Raw genomic sequence first — 27,330 nt, 5'->3', positions numbered from 1 at the left:
ATGCGATCGGCTCGACTGAGCCGCTCGGCTGTGATCGGGAGCTGTACGGGCTATTGTGAATAGCCCGTACAGCACCCCCTCGGTTCTCCTGAACCGAAGGGGTCCTGGGGCTACGGCCAGATCCTTTGGCAGCTTTGTGAACAGACCCCTTAGTGTTCAACATGTTTCTTTGTGATATCTTTAATGTATCCCTCCTAACTATGCATGTATATCTTGGTGCCTCTCATTTGAAATCAGTTTTTTCTTTCTTTATACCTTAAATGTCTGCCTCTTGTATGTGACCAATTGTTTAAGGGCATGTTTAAAATGGGGGCATCATTTTGTGGGTGGGCTTAAAAATGGGCATCATCAGTAGGGTATCCCCCAATTTAATTTTGAAAATCTGATCAATTTACCATACAGTTTAATAAGCAAGTACTAGGTGCTGCTGATTTACTTTTCTTCAAATGGGAATCAGTGCGAAACTGTTGGCAAAAAGACATTTTTTTCACTGTTAAAGTTAAAACTAAAAGACATTTCATACTTTATATTACAGTATTTAGAGGACCAAAGGTGATAATTAAACCTTAAACTAGCCACAGGAAAGTATGATAATTTACTGAGATGTCATGGGATGTCATTTACTGAATGATGGTAGCACTGATTAGAAGTAGTGGTTGTGCACTGCAACCTTTTTGATTCACAATACTGTACCAGAGATCACATCTTCATCAAATGATTGCCAGTACACAAGGTCAGACAGAATCCTCTTACAACTTCTGCTACAGCATCCACCCACATAAACACTTGCCTACAGTGGGTCTGATGCATTTATTATTCTCTTTATTTCCCTGTGCTGACATTTCTTTCTTATGTGGTTTCCCAGTAATTGATTTCTTTATTTCCTAAGTGAAATATGTTGGTGTATAAATTACATAGTGCAAATTAAACTATGAGATGGTATGTCTCAATGAATTATTGCTTTAAAAAGGCTTAAGATTCTTAAATCATTTGCAGCAGGGATATTTTGGAGCTATTTTAAGCTGTGCAGACTGAAATATATACATACTGTATGCATGATATACACAACATTGTGTACACTGACACTATTTCTAAATAAGCTTTATAAACGGTTTAATAATAATTCTGTATTTTTCATTTTCTAAATGCCTTTTATCTCTCACTTCTTGCAGAACCACTGATATTATTTTTATTTTGTTTATCTTTATACTGCTTTTCTTTATTCCTTTATTAGTGCAGCTGTGTATTTTCCACATTCTATTGTCTATTGTTTATAGATTTTTATGTTTCTCATTTTCACTTGAATTATCTCTTATAGATTTATCATGTTCATGTATGCTCATACTCCATCATTTTCCCTTTTAATGGTCCTTCATGTGTACATCTGCACATCCTGATCATCACGACATATTATATCACCTGTAAGGTGGAAAGTAACATTTATTCTTCTACCAATGTAGGATTTTGTAGTCTGCTCTTCTCTGTCTTCTGCATCCTCCCTCTCTGGGTCTATCTTTTCACACTCTAATCACTGTAACTAATTAACATAACCTTACTCTCCGGCTACAGATACTGCTGAGAAGCTGCTGAAGCAGATCTCTGCTTCATCAGCTTCTCTGGGGGTCCCTAGGTGACATTAGGGGTCTGACGTCTCCATAAAGAGGACCTGGTATGTGAATTGGCTCTTGTGTGAATGCAATAAAGTTAAGTGTAAAAAAAAAAGTTTAAAAAAAATTAAAGCATAAAAAAAATAAAGAAGCATAAAAAAGTCACAAATAAAAAATGTTTTAAATAACACAAATTTGTTTTTAAGTCCCCTGCCCCCCCCTATGATGGTAGCTTCCTTCTTCCTCTGTGTGATCAAGAAAAACCCCCGTAAGGGAAAACCTTGTGTAAATGTAATTTTGTTGATGAAATAAAATGGGCAGAAGCCCTAAAACATTTCTGGAAAGCTCTCTATCTGGAACTAAATCTCACATCATGACTAACTCTTATACTGTATACACTTTGCAAAAAGGTGGAGCTTAAGTGAGACTCAGATAACAGCAACTTTTAGCATCTGTTGTAATAAATAGGGGTCTGAATGAGTCAGAGCAAGGACACCTCATTTTTGCAGAAACATTTTAATTAATAGCTTAAGACAGTCTGCTGGAAAGCATTAAGGCAGTACTGGGCTTTCTTATTTAAAAGTCTAACATACTTTACAAACACAATGCTATATATATATACAACCTATGATAAATGTATACTGATAAAATACACATTTAAACAAAGGAAAACAACAGTTTATAGATTTGTAAGCTTAAAAAATACTACATTTGACTAAGAACCATAAGTGTTTCCTGTAATTATGAAGCAGTCTATATGCAATACTAAACTGCATTTGGGTAAATATTAGGTTTCTTATGCTTATCATACTGTTTGTGCTGACATAAAGCTATATCACAGCTGCCTTTAGCAAAATCAAGATGTTTTGTTATGTTTGCCGTCAGCAGTCACACATAAAGACAGGCATTAGAAGGACATTACATTTTCAATAAACTCTAAACCTAGGTTTGAGGCATCAAGGCTGATGTGCAGTGATCAAGCAGATAGAAGCATGTGGATAACAGCCTACATTTACCTGCACAATGAATAAAGGTTGTAATAATACATGTGGTTATACATATGCAGCTCGTGTTGGGGTTTTAGTTTATCTCAGCAGGCCCTGCCTGCCAACTGATCTATTGCCAGTTACTAATAAGTACGCCCTTCTCAAAAAAGCTTTTCATTTAGAAGAAGCATTGGATGAGCATGAGCTCTTATGTTCTGATTTCTGAAAGTTCACCTTCAGACAATCTTTTATAAATCAACTATTTAATCACTGGTAATTATAAGAGTTAATTCTTACCAAAGGTCTACATTTAATTTATAGTGTAGTATATGTTTTGCTCCAGATCTCTAGTTTCATGTTTGGCTCAATGCCAATCTGCTTACTGTGATACTTATGAAATGCATTGGGGGGATTTTATTAAAACTGGAGCATACAGAATCTGGAGCAGCTGCCCATAGTAATCAATCAGCTTCTCTCTTCAGCTTGTTCACTTAAACTTTGATAATGAAAGATAGAAGCTGATTGGTTGCCATAGTTTGCTTATTTGTTGGTCTTTACTGTAAATAAAGTGCTTGTGAATATCATACAGGCAGTATGTTCCTTCTGCTACAGCATTATAGCAGTTGTTCTTACTAAAATAATCTCATTACACAAAAGGGAAGAACCATTGTGAGGTGCCTGGGGTACCATGATGTCTTAATATGGCCCTGGCTAAAGCCCTACGTGTCATAAACAATTAATATGTTGAGTTTTTTTTTAGAAAATATTGCAGTGTATCTTCATACAGCAAAATGCATGAGTGTTGCTACATACAAACGGAAAAGTGTGAATAGGCTCTAAAATGTTTAAAATTGTTGAATTAAATGTTTACACCTGATTAGATAATCAAGTGTAAACATGAAGAGGGAAAAAATTCAATCTGAAAGATTTATTTTTTTATGAATAAACCTTAGCATAACACTTTTCCTTTGTATGATTGCTGCATCTGGGTCCAGTAAACGAACAGAAATCAGTTGTTTACAAAAACTTAGCTTGGGATTACATGTGGTTATCATAGCGTTTTACTCATAATAATTAAAACAGTATGGAAATACTTTTTTTCTGCCGAACAATGAAATTAATATTTTCTTTGTGGTTCCTTCAGCACAATTGAACCTTCGGTTTAAATCAACTAAACACATTCTAGGTTCATCAAAACAAAAGGTATGCAAAGCTTTACAATTTGCTTTCTTTATAAAGCTTCCGCAGCTGCAGATAGAGAGCTTTGCTTTCTGTGTGGAAAAAGTGGTCTTATTGCAGAGACCTTGCACACCCCTACTGAGTCTGTTTAAGACATTGAACATATTTTGTAATGGTGCACCTAGACTTATTTAGCTTTAGATTCAATTGGGATTCAAGCACTACAGACGTTTTATACCATTGCTGCCTGATCCTGTGTACCCTTTCTTTTGTTTTGATTATAATAGCTAAATATAACTAAACTGAGGGTGATCAGATCAAAGCTGCCTGTTTGACCTCTCTTTAATGTTTATGGACATTCCTAGAGCATTTAATGGGAGAAACAACAGATAACAAATGTGATCAAAACAAACAGAACAATACAGTGCATAGTGTATACTGATGATATTGTAGAAATAGGACAACATTAGGACTTCCTAAGCGAAAAGAAGGATGAACTAATGGAAGAATCAAAGAGCATTGAAAGGAAGGTGTATTTAGCAAAGACTATAGGACATGATTGTGACAAGGAAATAGAGCATGTAAAAAGTGAAATGTCTTCTGAAGAGAATCAACATAAAAGAGTAAAATAATTCTGCTACTTTTGCTCCATCAAACATAAACATATCATTGTGTCTAAGAACATAAAAGCATGAGTAATAGCTGGAGAGAGATATAATTATTATTCACTAAAGACATTGATAGGATAGATGTTTTTGTCACAAAAATCTAAGTAGCATCAATTGTAATGTATGGAACTATTCTCAAGCATATTGCTCAGTATGTAGCAGAGACATGAGTACTACCGTTGCTGCCTCTCTGCTCTGATCCATTACAAGGAGAATCTCCTTGTAATGGATCAGAGCAGAGGCAGCTCCCTCCCGCCCCCCTGCCAGACACGCCCCCCCGCCCGCACGCATGCCCGCCCACCTGTGTTTCTGTTTGTGGCTCCCTGGACGGCAGAGCGGACAGCAGCAGCAGCCAGGTAAGACATCCCCCGAAAATAAGACCTAGTGTCTTTTTTCGTGAAAAAAATAAAATAAGACACTGTCTTATTTTCGGGGGAACACGGTAACAAAAGCAAACATGTATGAATTACAAATGTGGGTAAGAAGGCATTCGAAAAGGAACTCCACCGTTATCTATAAAATGACAACAAAGTCACCTTTAGAAATGTTTAGTAATGACAATCTACAAACAGATACTTCTAGATAATTGCAAGCTTTTTACTCTTTGCATACCTTATTTTTATTTTCTTCCCGATTATTCTCACAGTGGCCATTTTTGCTAAGGGCAGATTAATATGCCTCTCTTTACTTCCTGGAGCATGCACATCATATCAAGGGAAAAATTCCTTTCCTGAGATCTCATGAGATTATGCAGTTTACAGATATTTCTAAGCAATGTACTGCAAATGTATCCTTCCCAGGATGCATCACTTAGGCACAGGCTACATCACTAATGCCTAAGACTACCAGGAAGTGGAAAAACAGTAATTGTAAGTAAAGGAAAAATATATGTATTTCACTAATCAATGTAATATGATTTCATATCAGCATGCAGAGCTGAATCCTGTTGTGAAAAGGGGTAAAGGTCCACTTTAAAGCATATGTGAAGTCTTAAAATGTAGGCTGTTAGCTGCAAAACACAAATACCTTTCTATTGATTAAAATTCAGCAGTCATGTGATGTGGAGACCCTGCAGATCACGCAATATAACTAAGCCCTGTTGTCATAGGGACTGATGGGGTGTGTTTTCATAAGAGTCATCAGTTATTACTCATGTGACATTGATGCCGGGAGCTTCCTCCTTTGATGCATTCCATACAGTGTTCTCCACTGTACTCCATGCTCCTATATGCTGTTAAGTTTAGCAGAACGGGGGGGGGGGGGGTCACAGGATGACTACAGGAATATAGACACACCGTAGATAGGTACAGTATCCTATAAGTCTAATTAAAAAGTAAAGGACAGAAACTGATTATGCTAGCACAGATCTGCTTCCCTGGTTAGCATTGCCAGGAAACTAAAGGAAGCCAAGGGGATGAGCAGGATCACCAGGTATTAATGTGCTTTCAACTTAGTATGTACACAAAAGCAAGCTATATGGGCTTTAGGAAGGGCATAAGAAACAAGTACAAAATAATTAATAGTAAGGGATACATACACGTTAAGGAGGATGTTTTGATGGAAAATAGATAAAGAAGGAACAAATAGGGTAGAAAAAGAATTCTACAGTAGCTATGAACATCCAATCATATACTAGAAACATGGGCTTTATAACGCTTAAAATGTGAAGAGGATGGGAGAAGGAAGCCTGAAACAAATGTGTGAGTGAAGTTCATAAAAAAGGGACCAAATATGTGCAGGGAAGACTTAAGAGAGCCGTGAATCAAATGTTTGAGATTTACAGCAATGAATAGATTAGAACGGGCAACAACTGTGCAGGAAATATAATAATATGTGAAAGGATTTAATGAAAGATGGGTGTTGGTTGGTTACTACTCGTTACTACACATCAGCCACATTTGTAATGTGAACTACAATCTGGATAGATGTAAACATTTCTAGTTTCTATCAGGAAAGTTGACTCCTAGATGGCATTGCTATGTTTGTAATGATTTGTTTGCTGGCAGAGGTCTGAAAGGCAGTGTCCTGTATGTATTTTATTACAGACAGTGAATTCAAAATAATCAAACAAATAAAGCAAAGTGGTTAGTCGTCTTTTAAAATTTTTGGATGAACTGTCAGGGTTATTCACAACAGGGTTTAGAGTTTGGAGAAGGCAGGAGAAGTGAACAATCTAGGACAAAATAGCAGATTTGGACAAAATTCTCCAATTCAGCTCACTTTCCAGTTCAGCTATGTTGTCTTAGATTGTTCACTTCTCCTGCCTTCTCCAAACTCTTCACCCTTTTGTGAATAACCCTGTGTGTGTTTTGCATGGTATCCTTCCCTAAATAGACCACTTGTTGACATCTCAGTAACAAAATAACAGTCATATAGCTTCATGATTCCTTTTATGCTTTACCAAATCTATATTCAAGATGAAGACATAATGACAATCTAGTGATGTATATATTTTTTATCGCTATATATTTATCTTTTGATAGCTGTCCAGCTTTATGTCTTCTTACAACTGACGTAGTAGAGGTGTGATTTTGCAAGTCCTCCAAGATATAAATAGAGTAACTAGAAAAAAAGGGCATGCCTAGAAGAGTGATAATTGAGTCACTGCAGGAAATAACTGCAAAACTGAGAGAGCTGCTTTAAATAAGGCTATTATTGCTGGTACTTTCAACATTTTAACAAAACGTGGCCCAGGATCTGTCAAAGAACATTTTAATAATTGAAATGATTATTCAGCTGAGGGGAGAAAGGTTTTAAAGGAAATATGCTTTGCATTCATTATTTTGTATGTTACCAATGGCATATGCCTGAATTCTAAGAGGATGCCATAGATCCTCTGACATATGTAACCTCCCACCCACAGATTATCTCAAAGTATATATTTCACATTCTCTATCAATCACCTGAAAGCTCAGGCATATCATGCACATTTTCTAAGTACAGTGCCTTTTGCATTTGTGAATATTCTGATCTGTGTATTTCCATTCTAGTATAATGGCTGAGGGGCATTTTGTCAAAGAACAGTATGTTAATCACAGTGGAAGACTAATTAAGAATTGCCATGCGACTACAAATGGTTTTCTCAATAGCCCTTATGTGATCATGGGATTTTTTTTTTTTACAAATGTGAGCCTTGAAAAGCTGACAGATAGTTTTAGCAATTTCTAACTATCATCATTTTTCATTTATGCCTTTGCCTAGCCCAAACTGGTTGTATGATATAATGTTCCTAATTCAGTTACATTTGTAATTTCATACTAGGTGTTTATAGAAATACTGAACACTTGACGGAAGCTATAGAAGTCGAAGTAGGGAATAGGGAAGTGAAGGAGTCATAGCATCCAATCAGAGTCAACCTATAGTTTTGTGCACATATTTACTCATTTGTGCAAATACATATACACATCACCACAGCATATTATAGAAATAATGAAAACAGATGAGTACCATAAGGCAATACAAGACTGCATAGAAACTGATTTTATGCAGGCTGTAAAATGTTATATTTTATAGTAAAGAAATCTCACAAATTAAAATATCAAAAGGGATATTATGGGAGCACATTTTACATAGCAGATGTTTTTGTACATGTTAGATGGCTCCAAAATGTCTTTCAGTCGATAAATTTGCAAAATTGTTTTCACAAAAACTGTATCAAAAAGCTGTATTAAAACCTGAGCCATCTTAAAAACCTACAGTATTTATATGAAGTGGAATTGTATCAACTGTGTGTTATCATAAAACATGCTGGGCACATATGAATATGTTTAATTTAATGCATTGGTGTATGCCCATTGTTTAAACCAGCACTGGAGATCACCTAGAATTGGCGGTTGCTCTCCTGAGTTCTTACTAGAAGAGTAGGCAGAATAAAAGGTAACCCTTGCAGTGCTACTACACCCACACTGTACTCGTTTTGGCTTAGGATCTAAAAAACAAAGCTAAACTCACCTCAGTCTCGTCTGACTGCTATACCGGTCCCCACAGCCTCTCACCCCCTCTGCTCCAGCTATGGAATGTCTAATACATTGTATAGGACATGATGACTCATGGAACCGGTCTAGCAGCCAGACAAGACTGAGGTTCGGGTGAGTATATCTTTGTTTTTTCAGATCTTAGACCAAAATAAGCACAGTGGGGGTAGCCTCACTGCAAGGGTTGCATTTTATTCTGCCTGGAGTTTTTCCTTAACCATTGTGGAGTCAGGAAAATTTTCTTCTTTAACCATATTCATGATCATTGTATAAATACTCTTTTTCACTCCTGGATGGATTTGGGGTTTGTTGTATATGAACACAGTCTTGTATAGTGAAAATAAAATCTAAGTGCTAGATTAGTATACCGTATATACCATTTTGACCATTTATGCAATGAAACTGATAAACATATGGCATACCTCCATAACAACAAGGAGACACACTTTCCCCTCTAGGGATCCAAACGTATCTGAATTTCCAAAAACAGTCACATTGTTCAACCATTATTAGCTCACTTTTAGTAAGATAACCTAGAATCTTCTAGAGTCTTTCATGCTTATTCCAACATAAACTGTACCATTCACATGTCTTATGCATTCTCATATACATATCTACTACATTCTTGTTTATTAACTCTCTACAATGTTGGAGGAGCTCAGGGGAACAAAACCATACCCACCAGGTTTGTAACCTGACTAAAGCCATGTGGGTTGCTTTAATAAAGGAATGTGAATGTTCACTTAGCTTATGGAATAAAGTAAAGCTGTGTTCACTTCAGTAATCCAATCACATGCAATGCAGTTTTTTTTGCATATTCAAAGTGCATGTAGCTTCACCTTATTCTCTAAGCGAATTAATAACTTTCCGATAAACTCTCCAAAATAAACATTCACTTTGCTATTTAAACAGTCCCTATTCCTTCAATAAGTCAAACCCAATGTGTAGTGTTGGCTTTCATATTTGCCTGATAATGTCTAAAGGGAGAGCCACAAAACTGAATTATAACTATGGGGTCTATTCATGAAGCTGCCGAAGGATCTAGCGGTAGCTTCGGCCGATCCTTCGGCCCCAGGACCCCTTCGGTTCAGTAGAACCGAAGGGGTGCTGTACGGGCTATTCACTATAGCCCGTACAGCTCCCGAACGTGGCCGAGCTGCTCAGTTGAGCCGAACGCATATCTATCGGCTCGTCTGAGCTGCGCTGAAAGCCAAAGCTGGCTGAGCGGCCAGCCATTGGCCGGCTGACAGCCTGCTTCTGACAGCTGGGCGGAGCCAGCCGTGATCTTACGGGTGGCCCGGCCACTTGCAGAGAGATCAGCGTCCCTGGTTACCTGCTAACCAGGGACACTGATCTCCAAACAGCAAACTCTCCCTGGCGCTCCGGGAGTCTCCTGCTCCCGGCCGCCAAGGAGAGAAACACTGCTGTTTCTTTTTTTTCTTTATTCTGACACGGAGCCGTGTCACAATAGAAAAAAAACAAAAACGTTTCTGCCCATTGGAATGCATTGCTAGATTCCTATTGGCTATTTCAATTTGCAATAGCCAATATTAAACTAGCATTGTACCCGCCCTCTGCTGCAGTTCTCCATCAGGTCCATCAGCAGAGGGCGGGTACAATGCTAGTTTACTATTGGCTATTGCAAATTGAAATAGACAATAGGAATCTAGAAATGCATTCCAATGGGCAAAAACTTTTGTTTTTTCTATTCTGACACAGCTCCGTGTCAGAATAAAGAAAAAAAAAGATAAATCAGTGTTTCTCTCCTGGGCGGCCGGGAGATTTTATTTTTCTATTTTTTTTTTTAGGGCAGCAGAACCGTCGGACATTAGAAAACTGTTGGGCGGAGCTAGCTGTCATTGCTAGCTCTGCACAATCGTTTTCTATTTACTTTTTTAACTATTTTTCTGTTCTGCTCGGTCCCTCTGAGGGACCGAGCAGAACAGCCAAGCCAAATGCCGCTCAGCGGCATTCGGCTATTCACTCACTGCTGTTCGGCATCTATAAGAATAGGCTGAACAGCAGTGAGTAGCCTGCCGCAGGTTCGGCTCAGCTGATCTATATGTTGGATCGGCTAAGTCGAACTCCTTCTGCACTTCGGGTCAGCCGAACATGCTGAGCATGTTCAGCCGACCCGAAGCCATGCGAAGCAAGCCGATGTACGGCTGATTTCAGCCGATATACGGCTGAAATCAGCCGTACAAGCCTGAAGTGAATAGCTGAACAGTGTTCGGCTCACTTCACTTGGGGTCGGTTGTTCACTCGACTGCCCTCGGCAGCTTAGTGAATAGACCCGATTGTTTCAGAAATAAGCACAAGGGGCATTTTCCCAGCAACACTGTAAAGATGTTAGTACATGGAGTTTATTCTAGAACACAATGTATACTCTTGCCAAGTGTATTGCTTGCAATAACAGGTAAAAAGAGCAGACAGTGCAAGTGTATTTTATGAAAAAAAAACTGCTATTCTTCATATTTCTATGGAACATGTTTTATATCAGATAGCGCAGAAGGGTCATGTTTTGATGACTTGTGTAATGAAAAACATATTTAGTCTTGGTTGTCTGCCAGAATAAACACTGAGATGTATAAAGTTGCAGAACCCTTTTCCAAAGCTTACATTATGGAAATTAAGTAAGGTTGTGGACAGGAGTGTTACACAATAATTACACCAGTATTTTGCTTTTCTTTTCATTGTAACGTCAGTATACATTTGTCATTCTCCAGGGCTCTAAGAGATTCTTAAAAAATGAATTGGTATTCAGAACATTTACCTCTCTCAATTATCAGGATCTGATGCCAAGTACTGCATGCAGACAAGTAACATATTATAAGTTTTTCATTCAATATTTGTATTTTACCATTCATATTATTTGTTCCCTAATTAAGATCAACTATGTTAATGTAGGAAGTTTTATAAGCAATTTAGTAATACTGTGGGGAAGCACAAGTTCTTAGGGGGATGATCAGTGATTGGATATTCACTAATTTCCCTGTCCTCTAGCCGCTGACACCCAGCATGGCTGTCCTGGACCCACAGGAGGAGCACCTTAAGTGACCCTTCTTTACAGCCACTCAAATCACTTCCAGTGTGAAGAAGCAATTGAGCCTGAACCTTCTCCAGTTTCCTGGCAACCCACCACACCATTTGTTTATTGTCATGGATTTATTATCAAGTTTGACCTTGCTAATGGTTTAATGGTACCTCATTATTGTCACTAGGGTATTTGGTTAGTCGAATGTCTCTCAGAAATGTATGGATAGGACAGGAATTTAGCCACAGTTTGGTGCACACAGTTTGTCTGTGACTGGCACAGGTTTTTGCCAAAACTGTAATATGTTTTCTATTATGGTAGAATCAGCATGAGGGTTATTATCCCAGTAAAGTTATGGCCTTGCCCATTCCAAAAATATTTCTTTCAGAATCTTTACTGGGCTAGGCCCTTTTTTGAATGACTATGGCATTTTTCATGCCTATGCTTTTTAGCAATGATTGAGTCTCTCTGTTTGGGAGCATCCCCATCAGTCATTTTTCCTGTGACACCAGCACAACACATAAGCATGTCTTGGAACTTTAAGAATGCTATTGAGATTGTGGGCAAGCGGGGCTAAAAGTGGCAAGATTGTAGGGATAAACTCAACACGCTTAATGAGCGGCAGTTAATTTGAGGCAGGTAACAAATATTGGGGGGTTTTGATAGTGAGAGGCCTAGTAATATGGGCTGGTAAACAAACAATACTAACTTGATTATTCATATGGAAAAAACTTCAATTCATACCGTTTGCCATACATGGGCAACAAATGGGCAGCTGTGACAATACAGCAACAAACATTTGATTGGGTCAATACTAGAGCAACAAGAAGTGTCACAATTTGTGGGCAACAAATGGCCATTTATTATAATATGTGGGCAATACCTTGAATACAGTGTGACACCCTCTCACTTTTCTAATCTTTGCTCCAGGCCTTCATTCAGTAGCAGGCTGTAGTTTCTATCTCCCTCTGTGCATATCCCTCTCCCGCAGTGTACGGAGGAAGGAGCTGGAGGAGGAGAGTTCAGAGCCCTCCCCTCTTCTTAGCTATTTCCTTCTCTACAGCCTTGACTTGCCATTCTGGCTCACCTTTCAATGTCCCAGACAAACAGATTTTGTTTGAATTAGCCACATGTTCTAAAGGAAATCTGGAGAATTTCCACCTGCAGAAATGGCCAGAACAATTGCCTGCCACTGGGATAGGAAGATACAAACACTCAAAAATGCTTTGGCTGGATTTGGTCTTTAAAGTGGAGCTATCAGCAAAACTACTTTAAGGCTGGGTTCACACCTGAGCGTATTTTTTCAGCTTGTTTTTCAGCTCATTTATTTCGTGTTTTTTAGCACATTTTTCCGTTCAATGAAACACGCGTTTCACATTGCGGTATGATATTTTTTCCCCCTTATTTTCTCTATTTTTAAATTTTTGTTTACTTTTAAACTTCCCGTCGGCTCCGCCCCCTGCGTCGCGGCCGCTCGCAAGGGGCGGAACCCGGAAGTCGGCAGTCGCGGACAAGGTAAGATATGTACGCTGCATTCCTGAGTGTGGCTCAGGGTTACCGCTTTGTTAACCCCAATCCACACTCGGGAATACCAATAGAAACGTGCGGAAATGCCCCTGTACTTCTTTGGGCGTAGGGCGTTTAAAAAAAAAACCGCCCAGGTGGGAACCATGCCCATGGGCAATTATTGGTTTTCACATGTTGAGTGTTTTACAGCGCGTAGGAACGCGCTGTAAAACACCCAGGTGTGAACCAGGCCTAAAATTGTTAGCTGGAGTGAGGTTTTATTTGTTTGTTTCGTAATCAAAGTCCATGAAAAACTACATATTTATGCAGGATCAACAGGTAATAAAACTATGTTACAGGAGGGCTGAACAAACACTGCTATATTAACCTTATTAGCAGACTACACCATATATGTCATTTTTTTATTTTGCGTATATTCATACTTTAAAGTGATATTAAAGTCAAAAGGCTTTTAATCATTTCAGTACAGCGCTGCATGACGGAATAAATGTCAGTTAAAGTACCGCAGCACTGAATACTGAAAAATGGCCTGGATGGGAAGGGGGTTTAACACCGCGGATGTCAACTGGTTAAATCACTTACAGTGGATGCTGCTCCTTTATGTTTAAACATGTTTGCTGCTCCTTTATGTTTCCTGCAGAATTAGCTGGTCCCCTGATGACTACTTTCTCTTCCAATGCTCCTATGTAGCCAACCTTGTGTGTGCTAGTAAGCTCTCTGTGTCTCCACAAATACACAGACATAGCAAGGCAAGACACTCCCCTGCTCAGTGCTCTCTGCTCCCACCTTCTCCCTTTCTCAAGCTAGTAGATGGACAGCTGCTGGAGTCTGTGATATCCCTTGTTATCTTGTACCAGATAGGAAGTTCAGGGAGGAAGAGCTCAGGGTTTTGAAACCAGCTGTTTGGAAACATAATGGGGGGAATTTATCAAAACTGGAACAGACAAAATCTGGATTGCACTGCAAACAATCAGCTTCTCTGTCTCATTTTCAAATATTACCTGAGCAAACTGAAGAGAGAAACTGATTGGTTGCCATGGGCAACTGCTCCAGATTCTGTCTGCCCCAGTCTTGATAAATTCTCCCCAATGACGGTAAGAGTTCGGGCAAAGATTTACTTTAACCAGTTGCCGTCCGCCCGTAGTAGAAAAACGGACGGACGGCACTGTCGCATTCGCGGGTTGCCGTCGCCAGACGGCATTTTTTTTCTGCTCGCGCGCGCCCCCTAGCGGGCACGCACGGGCAGAAAAGACCCGTCCAATGCGAACACCCGGTACCGGGTGTTTCACATATAGGCGATCAGCGGGTCCATAGCCCGCCGATCGCCTATATTCAGTACAGCGCTGCATGACGGAATAAATGTCGGCCAAAGTACCGCAGCGCTGAATACTGAAAAATGGCCTGGATGGGAAGGGGGTTTAACACCGCGGATGTCAACTGGTTAAGAAATACTTTGCTGGGCAGTGTATGTTTGATCCTAATTTAATATTGAAAAAAATTTTAAGAGTTTAATACTACTTTAACCTCCCTGGCGGCATGATTTTTAATTTTTTACATGGAATTTTTCGGTCTATTTAAAAAAATAATTTTTTTCGTCTGTCGTTTTTTTTTCGGCAAGGCTCGAGGGACAAGGTAAGTAAATGCAATGCGGCTTTCCCGAGTGTAGCTCGGGGTTACTGCTTATGGTATGGAAAAGTAACCCCGAGCTACACTCGGGAATACCGCCAGGGAGGTTAATGAAGGCAATTGTTTTTATATGGCAGGGATCAAGTTAATAAAATTTAATTATCCCTCAGCGAATATTCATATACATTTAAAAAGCTGCTAGACAAACATTATGTTTTTCACCTTTCCAATTTTTTGTCACTGGACACATAATAAAAAGGTAGAAGGTTATTTCAATGGAAATAGCAACATCAGCAATAAACTCTTTACGGTAATCTCCATAACAAAGACTAGAGGCCACCACCTAAAACTAGTGGAGAAAAAATTTAATCACAAGGGGCGTACGGGCTTCTACACAGTAAGAGCGGTCAGGGTATGGAATTTGCTGCCACAAGTAGTGATCTCAGCTAAGAGTGTTGAATCATTCAAAAAGCATTTGGACGAATTTCTAAGAGACCGCAACATACAGGGGTACAGGTACACTTAAGAAGAAGATGGCACATGGACTCTTCTACACTCATACACATGTAGATTCACATGCGTGCACGCTATAGGTTGGACCTGATGGACCTGTGTCTTTTTTCAACCTCAAATACTATGTAACTATATGTAACAGCCACATGAAGATATATCACAAGATGCACACTAAGATTGCATAGTCAACTTTCGATCCAAGAAAGTCCATTTAAGTAATACTTTATTCCACTATTCAGACATCTGTTTTGCTAGAACAAAATTAATTACATACTGCCTATGTTATTTTAAACGTATGACAGATATGTATGTAGCATTGAAAAGAGCAGCTACAGAATGTCACCTCCAGCTCCAGACTCCGGAGTTTAGCTCAATTCTAATTGCAGCTCCCCTCCAGCGCCAGAAACACAGCTCCAGCTTCGGAGCTTATCTAAAAAATGTGGTCAGCTATCCTCCAGCTCAAGGGATAGAAGCCACCTCAAAACTCCAACAGGGTTATTCACAAAAGGGTGAAGAAGGCAGGAGAAGTGAACAATCTAGGACAGCATAGCCAATTTGGAAAAATTATCCAATTCAGCTCACTTTCCAGTTCAGCTATGTTGTCCTAGATTGTTCACTTTTGCCTTCTCCAAACTCCTCACCCTTTTCTGAATAACCCTGCAAAATTGGAGCCCTGCCAACCCCACAATAAAGAGGCCTTCCTCTATAAATTTCCATTCAATTGCACATGGGGAGAGTGAAATCAGTAGTTTATAAAAGATTGCTTGAAAATTAGATAAAAATCTTTATGCTTCAGGTCAGCTCACAGGAAGCGACAAGGACAAAATGTACTTGCTAAAAATGTTCTTAGTCTAAGAAAGAAAAACTAATGCAGCCACCAAGTCTAAGCACTGGTAAGTTGCAGTGTATTACATTTTCTCCTTGGGTTTAGATATGCTCTAGTTAACCAAATCACAATTTCAAATCCAGGTACAACGGTGAATAATATTAAGTTAATTATGTGTCAGAGGCATGTCAGTTTTGATATGTACATTTTTAAAGAAATTAACGTAACAGATTTCCAAAGATGTCTAACAGCTGTTGCCTGGATTAAAGGTGCATGGTAAAAGAAAAAAATCTAAATTATTTATAGTATAAAAATAAACTGCCTTGCAAGTAATGGCAGCACATGTCAAATATGATTAAGTTGCAGTTGAACAGTGGTCATAGATCTAAGCTTACTGACATGGATGGATATCCAGTGGGATAATTTCTGCATGCCACAAAGTACAACATTCAAATTTATCATGAAAATAAAGCAATTTTTTTCTGTGTACATTGTGTGCTTCGCAAAACTAGCATTTATGGCATGGATGCTGATTGGAAACCACTTTTGTGAAACACAATATGGTCTGATAACTCATCCTTCACCCAATTTCATATATCAGGACAAGTTTATGTCCAGAGTGCGATAAGTACGCCTCAAACACATGATTTCTCATACAAACTGTTAATATGGTGTGAGATCCATAATAGTATAGACAGTATCCTTTTTGACATTCACAAACTCCAAGCTGGTAATTGGTCAATGATCCCTTATACATATACTGATAAACAAATTCAGAATCATCTTTATTTTGTTCCCAACCTATGAAGTGGTAATTATTAATAATTATTATGAACACTTTTCTCAGTTTTTTATCTTTCTCTTTTCATTGCAAAGTTCTCTTTCTTTTTCTGTCTTTCAAGTCAGTTCCAGATTTTTTGCAGACAGGGCCATTTGCTGTTACAAAACTTCAACAGCTAAGGTTCAGAGGAGTATTATTAGCTCTCAGTCTGCCCTAGGGTAAGCTGAAAGTTTGCACTTGACAGGGAAAAGAGAATCAAAGCACTTTAAAGAAAGAAATTATATATATCTATATATATAGATATCTATCTATCTATCTATCTATCTATCTATCTATCTATCTATCTATCTATCTATCTAGATAGATAGATATCAATCATTTTTTTACTTCATTTTTAAAAATGAGGGTATGTCCAAAGCAATTAAAGTATTTTTATTAAAAAATTAGACGCATACCCAATTAAATGTGGAAGTGGATACGAACCTGATGGAGATTAAGGCGAATCAGGTGAACATTTTTGGAGTAAAGTAGAAGTTAAAACATGATCTAAATACATTTGTATAATTCTTGATGTGCTGCAGATTATTTTTGTTGGTGTTGTGTATAAGGATCAAAAGGTTGTGCAATGTTAGCAGTAAACACAAAATGGCATTCAAACCTGCTGATTTCACCTGGGCTGGGTTGTAGTTCTGATGTCTGTATATTCTCACACTCCTCTTCAGATATATTTGGTTAATGCAAAATACATGAAAGCTGCACTAGCTGGATTTGATTTATTTCGGTTGTGAGGTAAATTTACATGCACCATAACACCGTAGGTATGTCGTTCACAAAAGTATTTTTGTCAGATGTTGTTTCCTAACATCTATCCACCATCTTAAAAGTATGGCCAGCTTAAGAGATGTCAAAAGCTCGAGGAATTTATTAGTTCCAATAATTTATGTTTATGAAGTAAGACAGCATTGATATGTAGAAAACTGGTGTAGCAACAGGGGTTGCACTTGCTGCATATGAAACAAGTCCCTTAGAGGAACATCACTATCACATTCAGAATATTTCACATACTCTTTGAACCTCTCCACATTTGAGCCACCCCTTCTGTGCTTTGAACGTTTGATTACAAAGGTGCTGAGAAATCTGTAAAGCCTCTACACATATGGGTTTACTTAATATGGTAGGTCGCAAAGCAGTGATAAGGTACACATTTTAGTAAACTATAAAGCTAATTGGATTTCCGTATACACAGTGAAATCAGCTAAGGCATGATATGTGTCTGGTTGCTGCAGGTTACTGCATTATTATGTCCCTTTGCATTGCTCTAGTGAATAAGCAAGTATGTAGTAGATTGAGTTTATTGTAGGTTTCAGCTATAACTGTAACAAAGAATCCGTTAATGCTTGAAAGCCCAGGGCAGAACTGCAGAATTGATGTGGTTAAAGCCCGCAGCAGTCTCCAAATGCCTTGTGCGTTTTATTTATCACAGCTCTTTTCAGACATACACAGATTTATTATTGATGCTTTAACAATATCAAATTGTATTTAAATGTTATTCATGTTGACAAATTGACATTTTAAGCAGATTTGGTTTTCCAGTTGATTAATATACTGAACATTTTACTTTTATATCCATGACAACACAGACTTAGTTGAAAACCAAATACATCCAATTTTCTGCGAATGAGTAGAAACCACGTTATTAGTACCCAAGGGTCCTGGTGGTCCGTTACAATCAATGTAAATAACTTCTTATTTACCACAAGCTGGCAATGTGCTGATCCTGAGGGTCAATATCCTCCACTATTATATTAAAAATAAATACATTAGGTCGGCTCCAATATTCAAACTCTTACTTGTTAAAATATCACTTAGTGAGTAATACTACTTGGTCTATACTTGGCATTAATGCATATCATTTTGGCTAGCTGAATCAGGGATAAGCAAATTTTCTGGGGTTTGGTTCACAAACAATTTTGAAAATCTTGTTTGATGTTTGCAAGTCTGTGGGGGGGGGGGATCTTGTAATTCAATTCTGGACACATAGGGCTAATAGGCAAGCTATTGTCGAACAAAATGCATGGGACATTTCGGGACTGCTATGGGGGACATGTAGGAATGTCAAAATTATAAAAAGAAAACTGTATTTTTTTTACACAGAGTTGTCAGCTCCCCTAAGGGTTCAAACACACTCTGACAGTATGGCTGCTGTAAACCCACTGTTTTATAGAAAGGAGACTAGGTTATCCTTTCCTTGACATTATTGGATCTTACGACCCAGCTGACCAGTGGCAAAGGCACTGTATTATAGGTTGTTTCTTATTTCTAATGGTGATCCTGTGAAGTCTTTGGGAACCCCAGTCTCTACAGCTTTTTAAATTAAGGGCTGTTATTACACCTCACATTTAGCTTTTACAGAGCTATATTATTCCTCTTCACCCTGTGTTTTTTTACCACCCACCATATTAGGCTAAACAAATCTTCACAGTTACAATAGTTATTCCCCCTAAAAAACCCTAAACGTGCGAACAGTAATGCTCGAAGAGGTATGCTATGTATCTTCTGCGAAAAATGCTTATTACCTCCTGCTTGCTAAAGGTGAGTGAACTGGGCTAGGGTTTAGGGCTTCAGCTGGGAGACAGGAAAGGTAATTCTCCCGGAGTCAGGAGGACTCCACCCAGATGTCCGAGTGGAGCCAGCTGGGGAGGCTGAGAGAACAGGTGAGGCTAAAGGTGCCCCTACACCTTGCGATTATCGTTAGGATTTCAAACATGCATGTGTTTTTCAACGATAATCGGCCAGTTGATGGGAAGGGAACGATCACAATTACTGTACAACTGGCTGAATTTCCTCGATCGGTCAGGCTGAAAAACTTTTATTGAATAATACGAAAATCAATGGATTAGTGGCGTTGTCGGACAAAAGAAATCGCACCAAGAACACTGCACATGCGCAAACAAAAATTAATTCTGTCGATCAACGAAATTTGGCTAATTAGTATTGCTAATGAACGATAATCAAAATCAACATTGATCAGTGCATGATGAAGTATTCGATCAGAAATTGAATGACGGTTCAATTAGGGCACAAAAGAAATCGAACGATGATTGCAAGGTGTATTGCCAGCTTTAGATGTGGATGTTTTAAACTTTTGTTTATATAAAAGTGGGCAACTAGGACCTGAAAAAGAAGGTGTTGCAAGTAGACTGCATCCTTAAAAGCGCTCACAATATGTGCTAATATCCACCAGAATATTACAATTGTTACTCGCCAAGTCATAAACAGTAAGGGAAAAGAACTAATCTCCACCATCTCCATGGCCACCAGACCTTTGTTTTTAAAAGAAACCACACGGCACATTACCACCATGTTCATAAAGATTTTTAAAAATACATTTTTCTAGCTCCACTACTAATAAAGTAATCTATAAAGCAGAAGTCAATGCACCAGAGTAATGATGTAGTTCAGTAGAGAAACGCCCAATTTATGCATTAAATCCTTCAGCTATAAATTACATGGTAAAGTACCATACAATCATATTGTAAAATCATGTTTCATCCTGGTGCTTTTTATTTTAAAGGATGCAGTTTAGTAGGGGGATTACTACTGAGTCATAAGCTGTTCATATGTGAATAAAGAGCATGACACTGGGAGGAGATTTTCTCTGTAAAACTCAGTAGGCTTAATACAGGGAGGTACTTTGCTGTCAGTTAACCTCTATAGACAAAAAGAGAGGTTGTGAGGTCTTAATTTTACTGAAGGGTTTAAACCCCGAGCAAATACTTTTGCGACAGAGTGGCACTGGAAGTGGGAGAATTTCTACCATTTAGGTATTGACTGGTGTTGTATATATCAAGAATGCTGGAGGCAGAGTAATACGCATTATAAGTAGAACTACTTTATCTTCTACATAATTATGAACCAGGTTGTAGAATTTCTTCTAGAGACAGACAGACATGCAATATGCTTCTAGAAACAGACATGCTAAACAGCTATAAAAAAAACATAAAAAACAACTTGGGGCTTTTGAGGTGCCAAGAACTGAATGACAGTATGTATGTAAAATTCCATGTTTATAAAAACAAAAATTGCCATGTGTCCATTTTGTTTGTTGCGATCAAATATACGATAATACCACACACAGTTGACTGCATCAATATAACAAATGTACTTTATTGTACAGACTCAACGCATTTCGTGGTATTGCTTCCTCAAGAGTCCTGGCAGTTCATGGCTATTAGATTATCCAACACCCACAAATCACGGGAGCGAAAAGATGGGAGAGGAGGGATAGTAAGACGAAGGTAAAGCAGGAGAGCTGGTAACGATACGCACAATGTTCCAGTAAGGGCTTTCCGGGGAGATCAAATAGACAGGAACCCACTTTGTATTCAGTGTCTGAGTACAGACTCAGTTTCCCAGATAATTTTCCCAGATGGGTGGAGGTAGATGCTTGCAGACTCCTTTGCTGACAGGACCCACATACAACATAAAAAGAAGATACCCATTTGATCAACACTCTGTGGGAGTGGGAGAGTTGTATTCAACAACCAAATGGTGATTCTGAATAGTCTGAATGGCTGAAATCCTACTAGGAGAGTCTGCAGTGGTTACCATTAATAAAGAGATGTCACCAGCACACCAGACTCCTTCAAGGATAGTCAGTCGTGAATTTATTCAAAACTTATGTCAAATACACAAGCGCTTTTGCTTGACTATCCTTGAAGGAGTGGTGTGCTGGTGACATCTCTTTATTATCTGCAACTGGCGGCGCCATCCGCGGTCATTCCAAGCACCCTTCCCCATATTTGGGATTATCCAGTAAGGAGTGCAACAAACATTTATCTTCATGTACCATTACCCTCTCTAATGCTTTACCTTTGTCAACTGTGTATGTTATTATTGTATATTTGATAGCAACAAACAAAATAAACACATGCCAATTTTTGTTTTTATAAACATTTTAATGTATATTTATATCAATAAAAAATTGAATTTTAGAGACATAGGGGTTGATTTACTAACCCTATAAACACAGCACGAACATGTATACACCTCTGTAGTGTGTTCCCTCCCAGCATGATCTATGGCTGGAATCTAAACACCTTTGTAGTGTGTACACACCCAGCAGGTGTGTTGTGCAAAGCCAAGCATGAATTGCAAGGTGATGTTGTGTAAATTAGCTCTATGTTGTGTTGCTTGCGTTGATGAATGCAGGAATGTAAATGCATGAGCTAACCATTTTTGTCTAAACTGTGAAGCAGCATTATATATGCATCATGTGCATGATTTTTCCATATATGGCATTAGTGGAAATATGCTTTTAGAGACTTTTTGGTTGATAAATACGTTTTGCTGTTTGAAAATCACACGCACCAGGTGCGTGCGTGTGTTTAGGTTAGTAAATCACCCCCATACTGTCATTCAGTTCTTGGCACCTCAAAAGCCTTAAGTTGTTTTTTTATGTTTTTTTGTGGTCTAATCAATCAGGGGTGTGGTGCCATGCTTCTGCATTTTCATCCCCCGGCTTTATCAAATCGCTATTATTTGAAATGCTAAAAAGCTATGATCCAAATCTGCATTTGGACACTTGCTCCTTAAGCAAGAATGAGAAATAGAAAAACTAAATTCGAATGGCTCTTCCAAAAATAGATAGGATTTAGGAAGCAATCTTATATGTAAACCAAATCTAACCCAAGTAAGGAGTAAAGTATCAAAGTTGCTTTTATACATTGGTTAGGAAGACATTTCACTCAGACATTGACTTTGTTTTTTTAAGCAAATATGTACAATATGAACTTAGACATTTTATATGAGCTATAAATGTTACCCTGAGATGTCCGTAGATAGTACAATCAATTGATATTTTCCAAATTTATTTTCTCTCTGCAACTCATGTACACACACTTTACACCTCTGATATTTTTATGTCTGGTAAAAAATACCTGAGTATAAAAGATAATCCGCTGGGACCTGGAAAAAAAATCCTTATGTTAGCTCCAAACCAACTTGTTAGAGCCTACATAGGACTACAGACTGCTTCCCTGTCCCCACATGATAGGACAGCACTAATTACAAGGTAACTGTGCTGTCAAATTAGAAAGTGTAAGTAAGTCACATGCTCACCCATAGACAGAAATTTACTTCTTTCCCATTGGCTAAACAGGGTGGGGAGTGAAGGAAAGGTAATTGCTGCTGGGGAGTAGGGGAAGGTGACTAAGTGAAAGTTTTCACTTTTGCATTGACAAATGATTAAATGACTTCCAAGAAGCTGCAGGTTCCCTTTAAGGAGAATTGAGTAAACTTTCTGAATTTGGCCCAGTTTCTTTGTTTGCTGGAAAACATTAGTAGCTCACTGGTTATTTGTTTTTTTTACATTGACTGTTATTATTTGTTTATACTACTATTGTCTAGTTTTTTTTAAATATGATGGCTTTTAATTTGTATTTGCTTGCCATATTCTGTGTAGCCATCATCAAATATACACAGGTTTTTTTATTTATCCTTTTATTTGAGTATTTATTATAAGTAAATAAACTGTGATCATATTTTTGCCTTTAGTTATGCATCATGTTATTATTATTATTATCTTATATAATATTATCTAAATCATACGTGAAGGCATTAACTAAATAAGTGGGAGCTTTTTTTCAGTGGGAAGAACATTGGAAAGGTGGAATTGTAAGCAGGCCTTGTGGATTTCCTTGAGGAGTCTATAGCAGCCAATATTCAGACATTTTCTTTCTTTTGTAATTTGCACAAGACATATAGAGCTCTAAATTTTTTCTCCACTTTTATTTAAACAGGTTACTAGAATGTTGGCATATTGGCTTTTCAGCTGTTTTGTTTAGGTGAAGTTGAGTTCAAGTCAATATTGTTGGATATACAGTCCACGCATTCCTAGGTTCAGGTTGTGCAAGTGAACATTAATAAGCTGCAATTGCATTGATAGAAATGACCAAGACCTCAGTAAATGCTATGAAAGTCAACAATTGCTTATTATTGTGCCATCCAAGGCAGCTACTCTTCCTGCACACAGATTAACACTTGCTTTTTTAGAAATTTGAAGTATTTCTTAAACTGTCTTTTTGTCTTTTTCTATTCAGCAGTATTGTTTAGTGGTGCCCTGGCAAAAATACAAAGAATATGCACATAAAAGCCAAGCCATTTGCTGCATGAAGTTTAGACTCTGGATGTTTTATTATGCATTCCTTTTTACTAATTATCTTATCTACAGTTGGCCCAGTTTATATTAAGGTTGCCATTCCCTGACAGTGTGGACCAGCTCAAAAACTCTCTTGACTCTCTTGACTGTGGACAACTTAGTCAACCACAAACTGTGTCCACCAAGTGGATGCAGATATGGGTGTTTACTGTGAGAGCAGGATATCTATATAGTGCGGGGAATGATAGAAGATATTGTACAACAACTAAATAGGCTTTCTAATTCAGCCTCCAAACTTCCACTTTTGTCATGACCAATCTTTAGTATCAATAGGGCTTTCTATCAGCTTTGAAATTTCCCACTGGTCCATACATGGGACGGTTACTGGCAGAGAAGGTGTAAAATAACCTTTCCAGGTCAATAATTAGAATAATTAGCCCATAGCAGTGCCTCAACTTCAGTACAAAAGAACTTTAAAAAAAGTTTGCTTTTGATGCTTGCTATACAACCATTGTATCAGACAGCAGTGGGAGTGTTTATTTTTAAAAATGTGCTGCATTGTCAGTCTACAGTAAAATTACATAAACTGAATATCACATGTGCCCCTTTGGTGAGGTCAGACTTGCAGTTAAGGCCCTCTATACTGCACAAATTGACAATCTGTTGAGGATCTTTGAAAATGGAAAATTAGTTACTTCACAGTACATGCAGCCAGAGATGGCTTGTGTAAATGCTCTTATGGTGCTTGTCAAGAATATGTAATACTAATATGTAATACTTTTTATGGTATGCATAACATTATTTCACCGTTCAGTGCAATAACTCTTTTATTCTGTAGCGGCATCATTTTTCATTTTGCCAATTTTTGTGACAAAAGGTAAAAGGAGATCCTAAAACATTCATTTCTTACATCAAACAATCCAGGAGTATTTACTTTATTTTAAAGAAAAATCCTTAGAATGTGATAGATCAAAGCCAAGTCAACATGACTGTGAAAAGGAAATTAAGAAGAGATCAAAGATAGTAATTCAGAAGGATGAAGCAGATCGTAGAAGTGTTTATTAAGAACCTCTGTTTTGTAACTGCTGCATTACATTTCAGACACTTGCAGATTATGGATTATTTATGAATATAGATGAGTGAGCTTTCACTAAAGGTAAATGTAATGACACCTCTTGTGGCTACATGAATGCTTGTTTTTGATATTCTTTTGCACTAAGACACACTAGGTATGAAAATAATTGGCCTATCTTGCTTTCTAAATTCTCCATGGAAAGCACAGCAGGATACCCTGGCCTAGGGCTTTACAACAACTGTGTGAAAATTGGAAGAAAACAGAGTTTGAAAATGTTAAAGTATTTTAATGGAAAACTGTGATCAAAAGAATTGCTTAGTGTAGAAAATAGGTAAAATAGACATTATAATGTGTCTCCCTTTGAAAAGAACAAGTAGGTATTTGAAAGGTAATGTTCTGTTTTATTTATTTGTACACAGAATATTACAATGTGACTTTCTTTTAGTTTTTAAGTTTCTTTATAGATTACAATGATATTTGTAAAATAAAATGGAATCAACAGCATGCAAAATACAATACTAACTTGCATGTTAAATACAATTAAAAATGATCTTGTAAACACATTAAACAGCTTTGAAATGAACTTGTAGTAGGTCAGTTCAAAAGCTACACTGTGTGCATAGCGAACTGATTCATTTTGGGTTGCATATGACCCTCTTCCTACTTGCAGCCCTTAACCAGTTTACAAATTTAAAGCTGAGCTAGAGGCAAAAATAAATATCACCATTCAGTCAATACTTATGTAGTGCCATCACTAAATCTCAATAGACTAGCATCAGTGGCAGCGGTGTCTTAGAGTTGACACTGTAGATATACAGTTTTTAGGCTGTAAATTAGGAGATAAAAGGTAAATGTTTCAGAGTACTGCTTAGGTACACTTACCAATGGAAAATGGCACATCTCATGATGCCACCCCAAAGGAGCAAAAATGCACTACTTGGAAGAGGCGCTGCCAAAGAACCTCTTGGCCACATTTCCAGATAGTGACAGCATCCCCTCTCATACCCAATGTGCCCCCAAATCCTCAGATCTCTATTAGGAAAATCAGCAGTGGTATTGGCTGCCTCGGAGGTGCTTTTAAGTCATTTTTCAAAGCATATTGTGCAGACCTGGCAGTGGTCACAGGCAGCACCGTCACCATATGATATCAATGTGGAAGTGGACACGCTTCATACCAAGAACACATCAACATTTGGGTGTCCAGGCTAGATAGCTGGCTGGAACCTGCACAGTATGCAAGGGAGATGCTGGCATGCCTGCAGCCATTGTGCTATCAGAGAGGGCATTTAGTACAGTAGGCATTACTGTGACAGAGAGATGAATCAGCCTCTGTCTTGACACAGGTTACTGGCTCACTCTCATAAAAAAAAACTATTGATGGCTTGCCACAATTATCATCTTCTGCCACCATTACCAACTTCTGATACCACTACTGGCCTACCACCATTACCAACTCCTGCCACCACTGCAGACCTGCCACTATTAGCACCTCCTGCCACCACTGCTAGCCTACTAGCATTACCACCTCTGCTGGCCTGTAACCACTGCTGACCTGCCATCACTGTTGGCCTGCCACCCTTACCATCTCCTTCCACCACTGCTGCCCCGCCACCATTACCAGGTCTTGCCACTGCCACGGCCTTGCACCATTACTATAATTTTGATCTTTTGGGAAAAAGCCTCATAATGGCCTTTTAGATTTTGAGGTAAGCTGCTTACTCTACAGCGATTGTACAATATTTGTGGCGATTATCTGTTTCTTATTTTTTATTTAATGATTAAAAGTTTCTTGCTCTCTCAAATTGGGGTTTACTAAAGCTGCTGACATGGTATGCATTGAGTCTGGAAAATATTTCTGGCTTGTCTCTAAAATATTGCACCCTAATTTTTATATCATAATAAGACCTACTTGGTCTCTCCTTCCTAAATTGCAGCCTAGTAAAGTGGCTTACTCGTGCAGTGAGTCTTTGCAAAATTTCTGGCTTCTGTCTAAGAAATTAAAACCAGCCTGATTTTGGACTAGTAAAAAGGCTGGAGCTAGCAGTGGCAGCTAGCTCCGCCCAATAGTCTTCTATTGTCCGGCGGCTCTGCTGCCGTCAAAAAATGAAAAAAACAACTCTCCCGGGCGATCTGGGAGCCTCCCGCTCTCAGCCGCCCAGGAGAGAAACAATGCTTTTTCTTTTTTTTTTCTTAATTCTGACACGGAGCCATATCAGAATAGAAAATTAAAATAAAATATGTTTTGCCCATTGGAATGCATTGCTAGATTGCTATTGGCTATTTCAATTTGCAATAGTAAACTAGCATTGTACCCGTCCTCTGCTGATGGACCTGATGGAGAACTGCAGCAGAGGACGGGTACAATGCTAGTTTAC

At 38.3% G+C, this 27,330-nt stretch overlaps 1 protein-coding gene across 1 annotated transcript in view; it reads left to right on the top strand.

Annotated features, from left to right (window-relative positions):
* Positions 1–19,249: 19,249 nt before the first annotated feature.
* KHDRBS2 (KH RNA binding domain containing, signal transduction associated 2) overlaps positions 19,250–27,330 on the top strand; it is a 190,893-nt gene continuing 182,812 nt past the window's right edge. Inside the window, exons 1-3 of the mRNA XM_018564849.1 lie at positions 19,250–19,313; positions 20,899–21,008; positions 23,953–24,090. Coding sequence (XP_018420351.1) covers positions 19,250–19,313; positions 20,899–21,008; positions 23,953–24,090 — 312 coding nt within the window. The remainder of the gene's footprint in view (positions 19,314–20,898; positions 21,009–23,952; positions 24,091–27,330) is intronic.

The sequence above is a fragment of the Nanorana parkeri genome, unplaced genomic scaffold (assembly GCF_000935625.1).
Source record: "Nanorana parkeri isolate BGI_ZX_2015 unplaced genomic scaffold, ASM93562v1 scaffold789, whole genome shotgun sequence".
In the NCBI taxonomy this organism is placed as follows: domain Eukaryota; kingdom Metazoa; phylum Chordata; class Amphibia; order Anura; family Dicroglossidae; genus Nanorana; species Nanorana parkeri.
The sequence above is the reverse complement of the archived record's forward strand: the minus strand, read 5'-3'. Positions and strand labels throughout refer to the sequence as shown.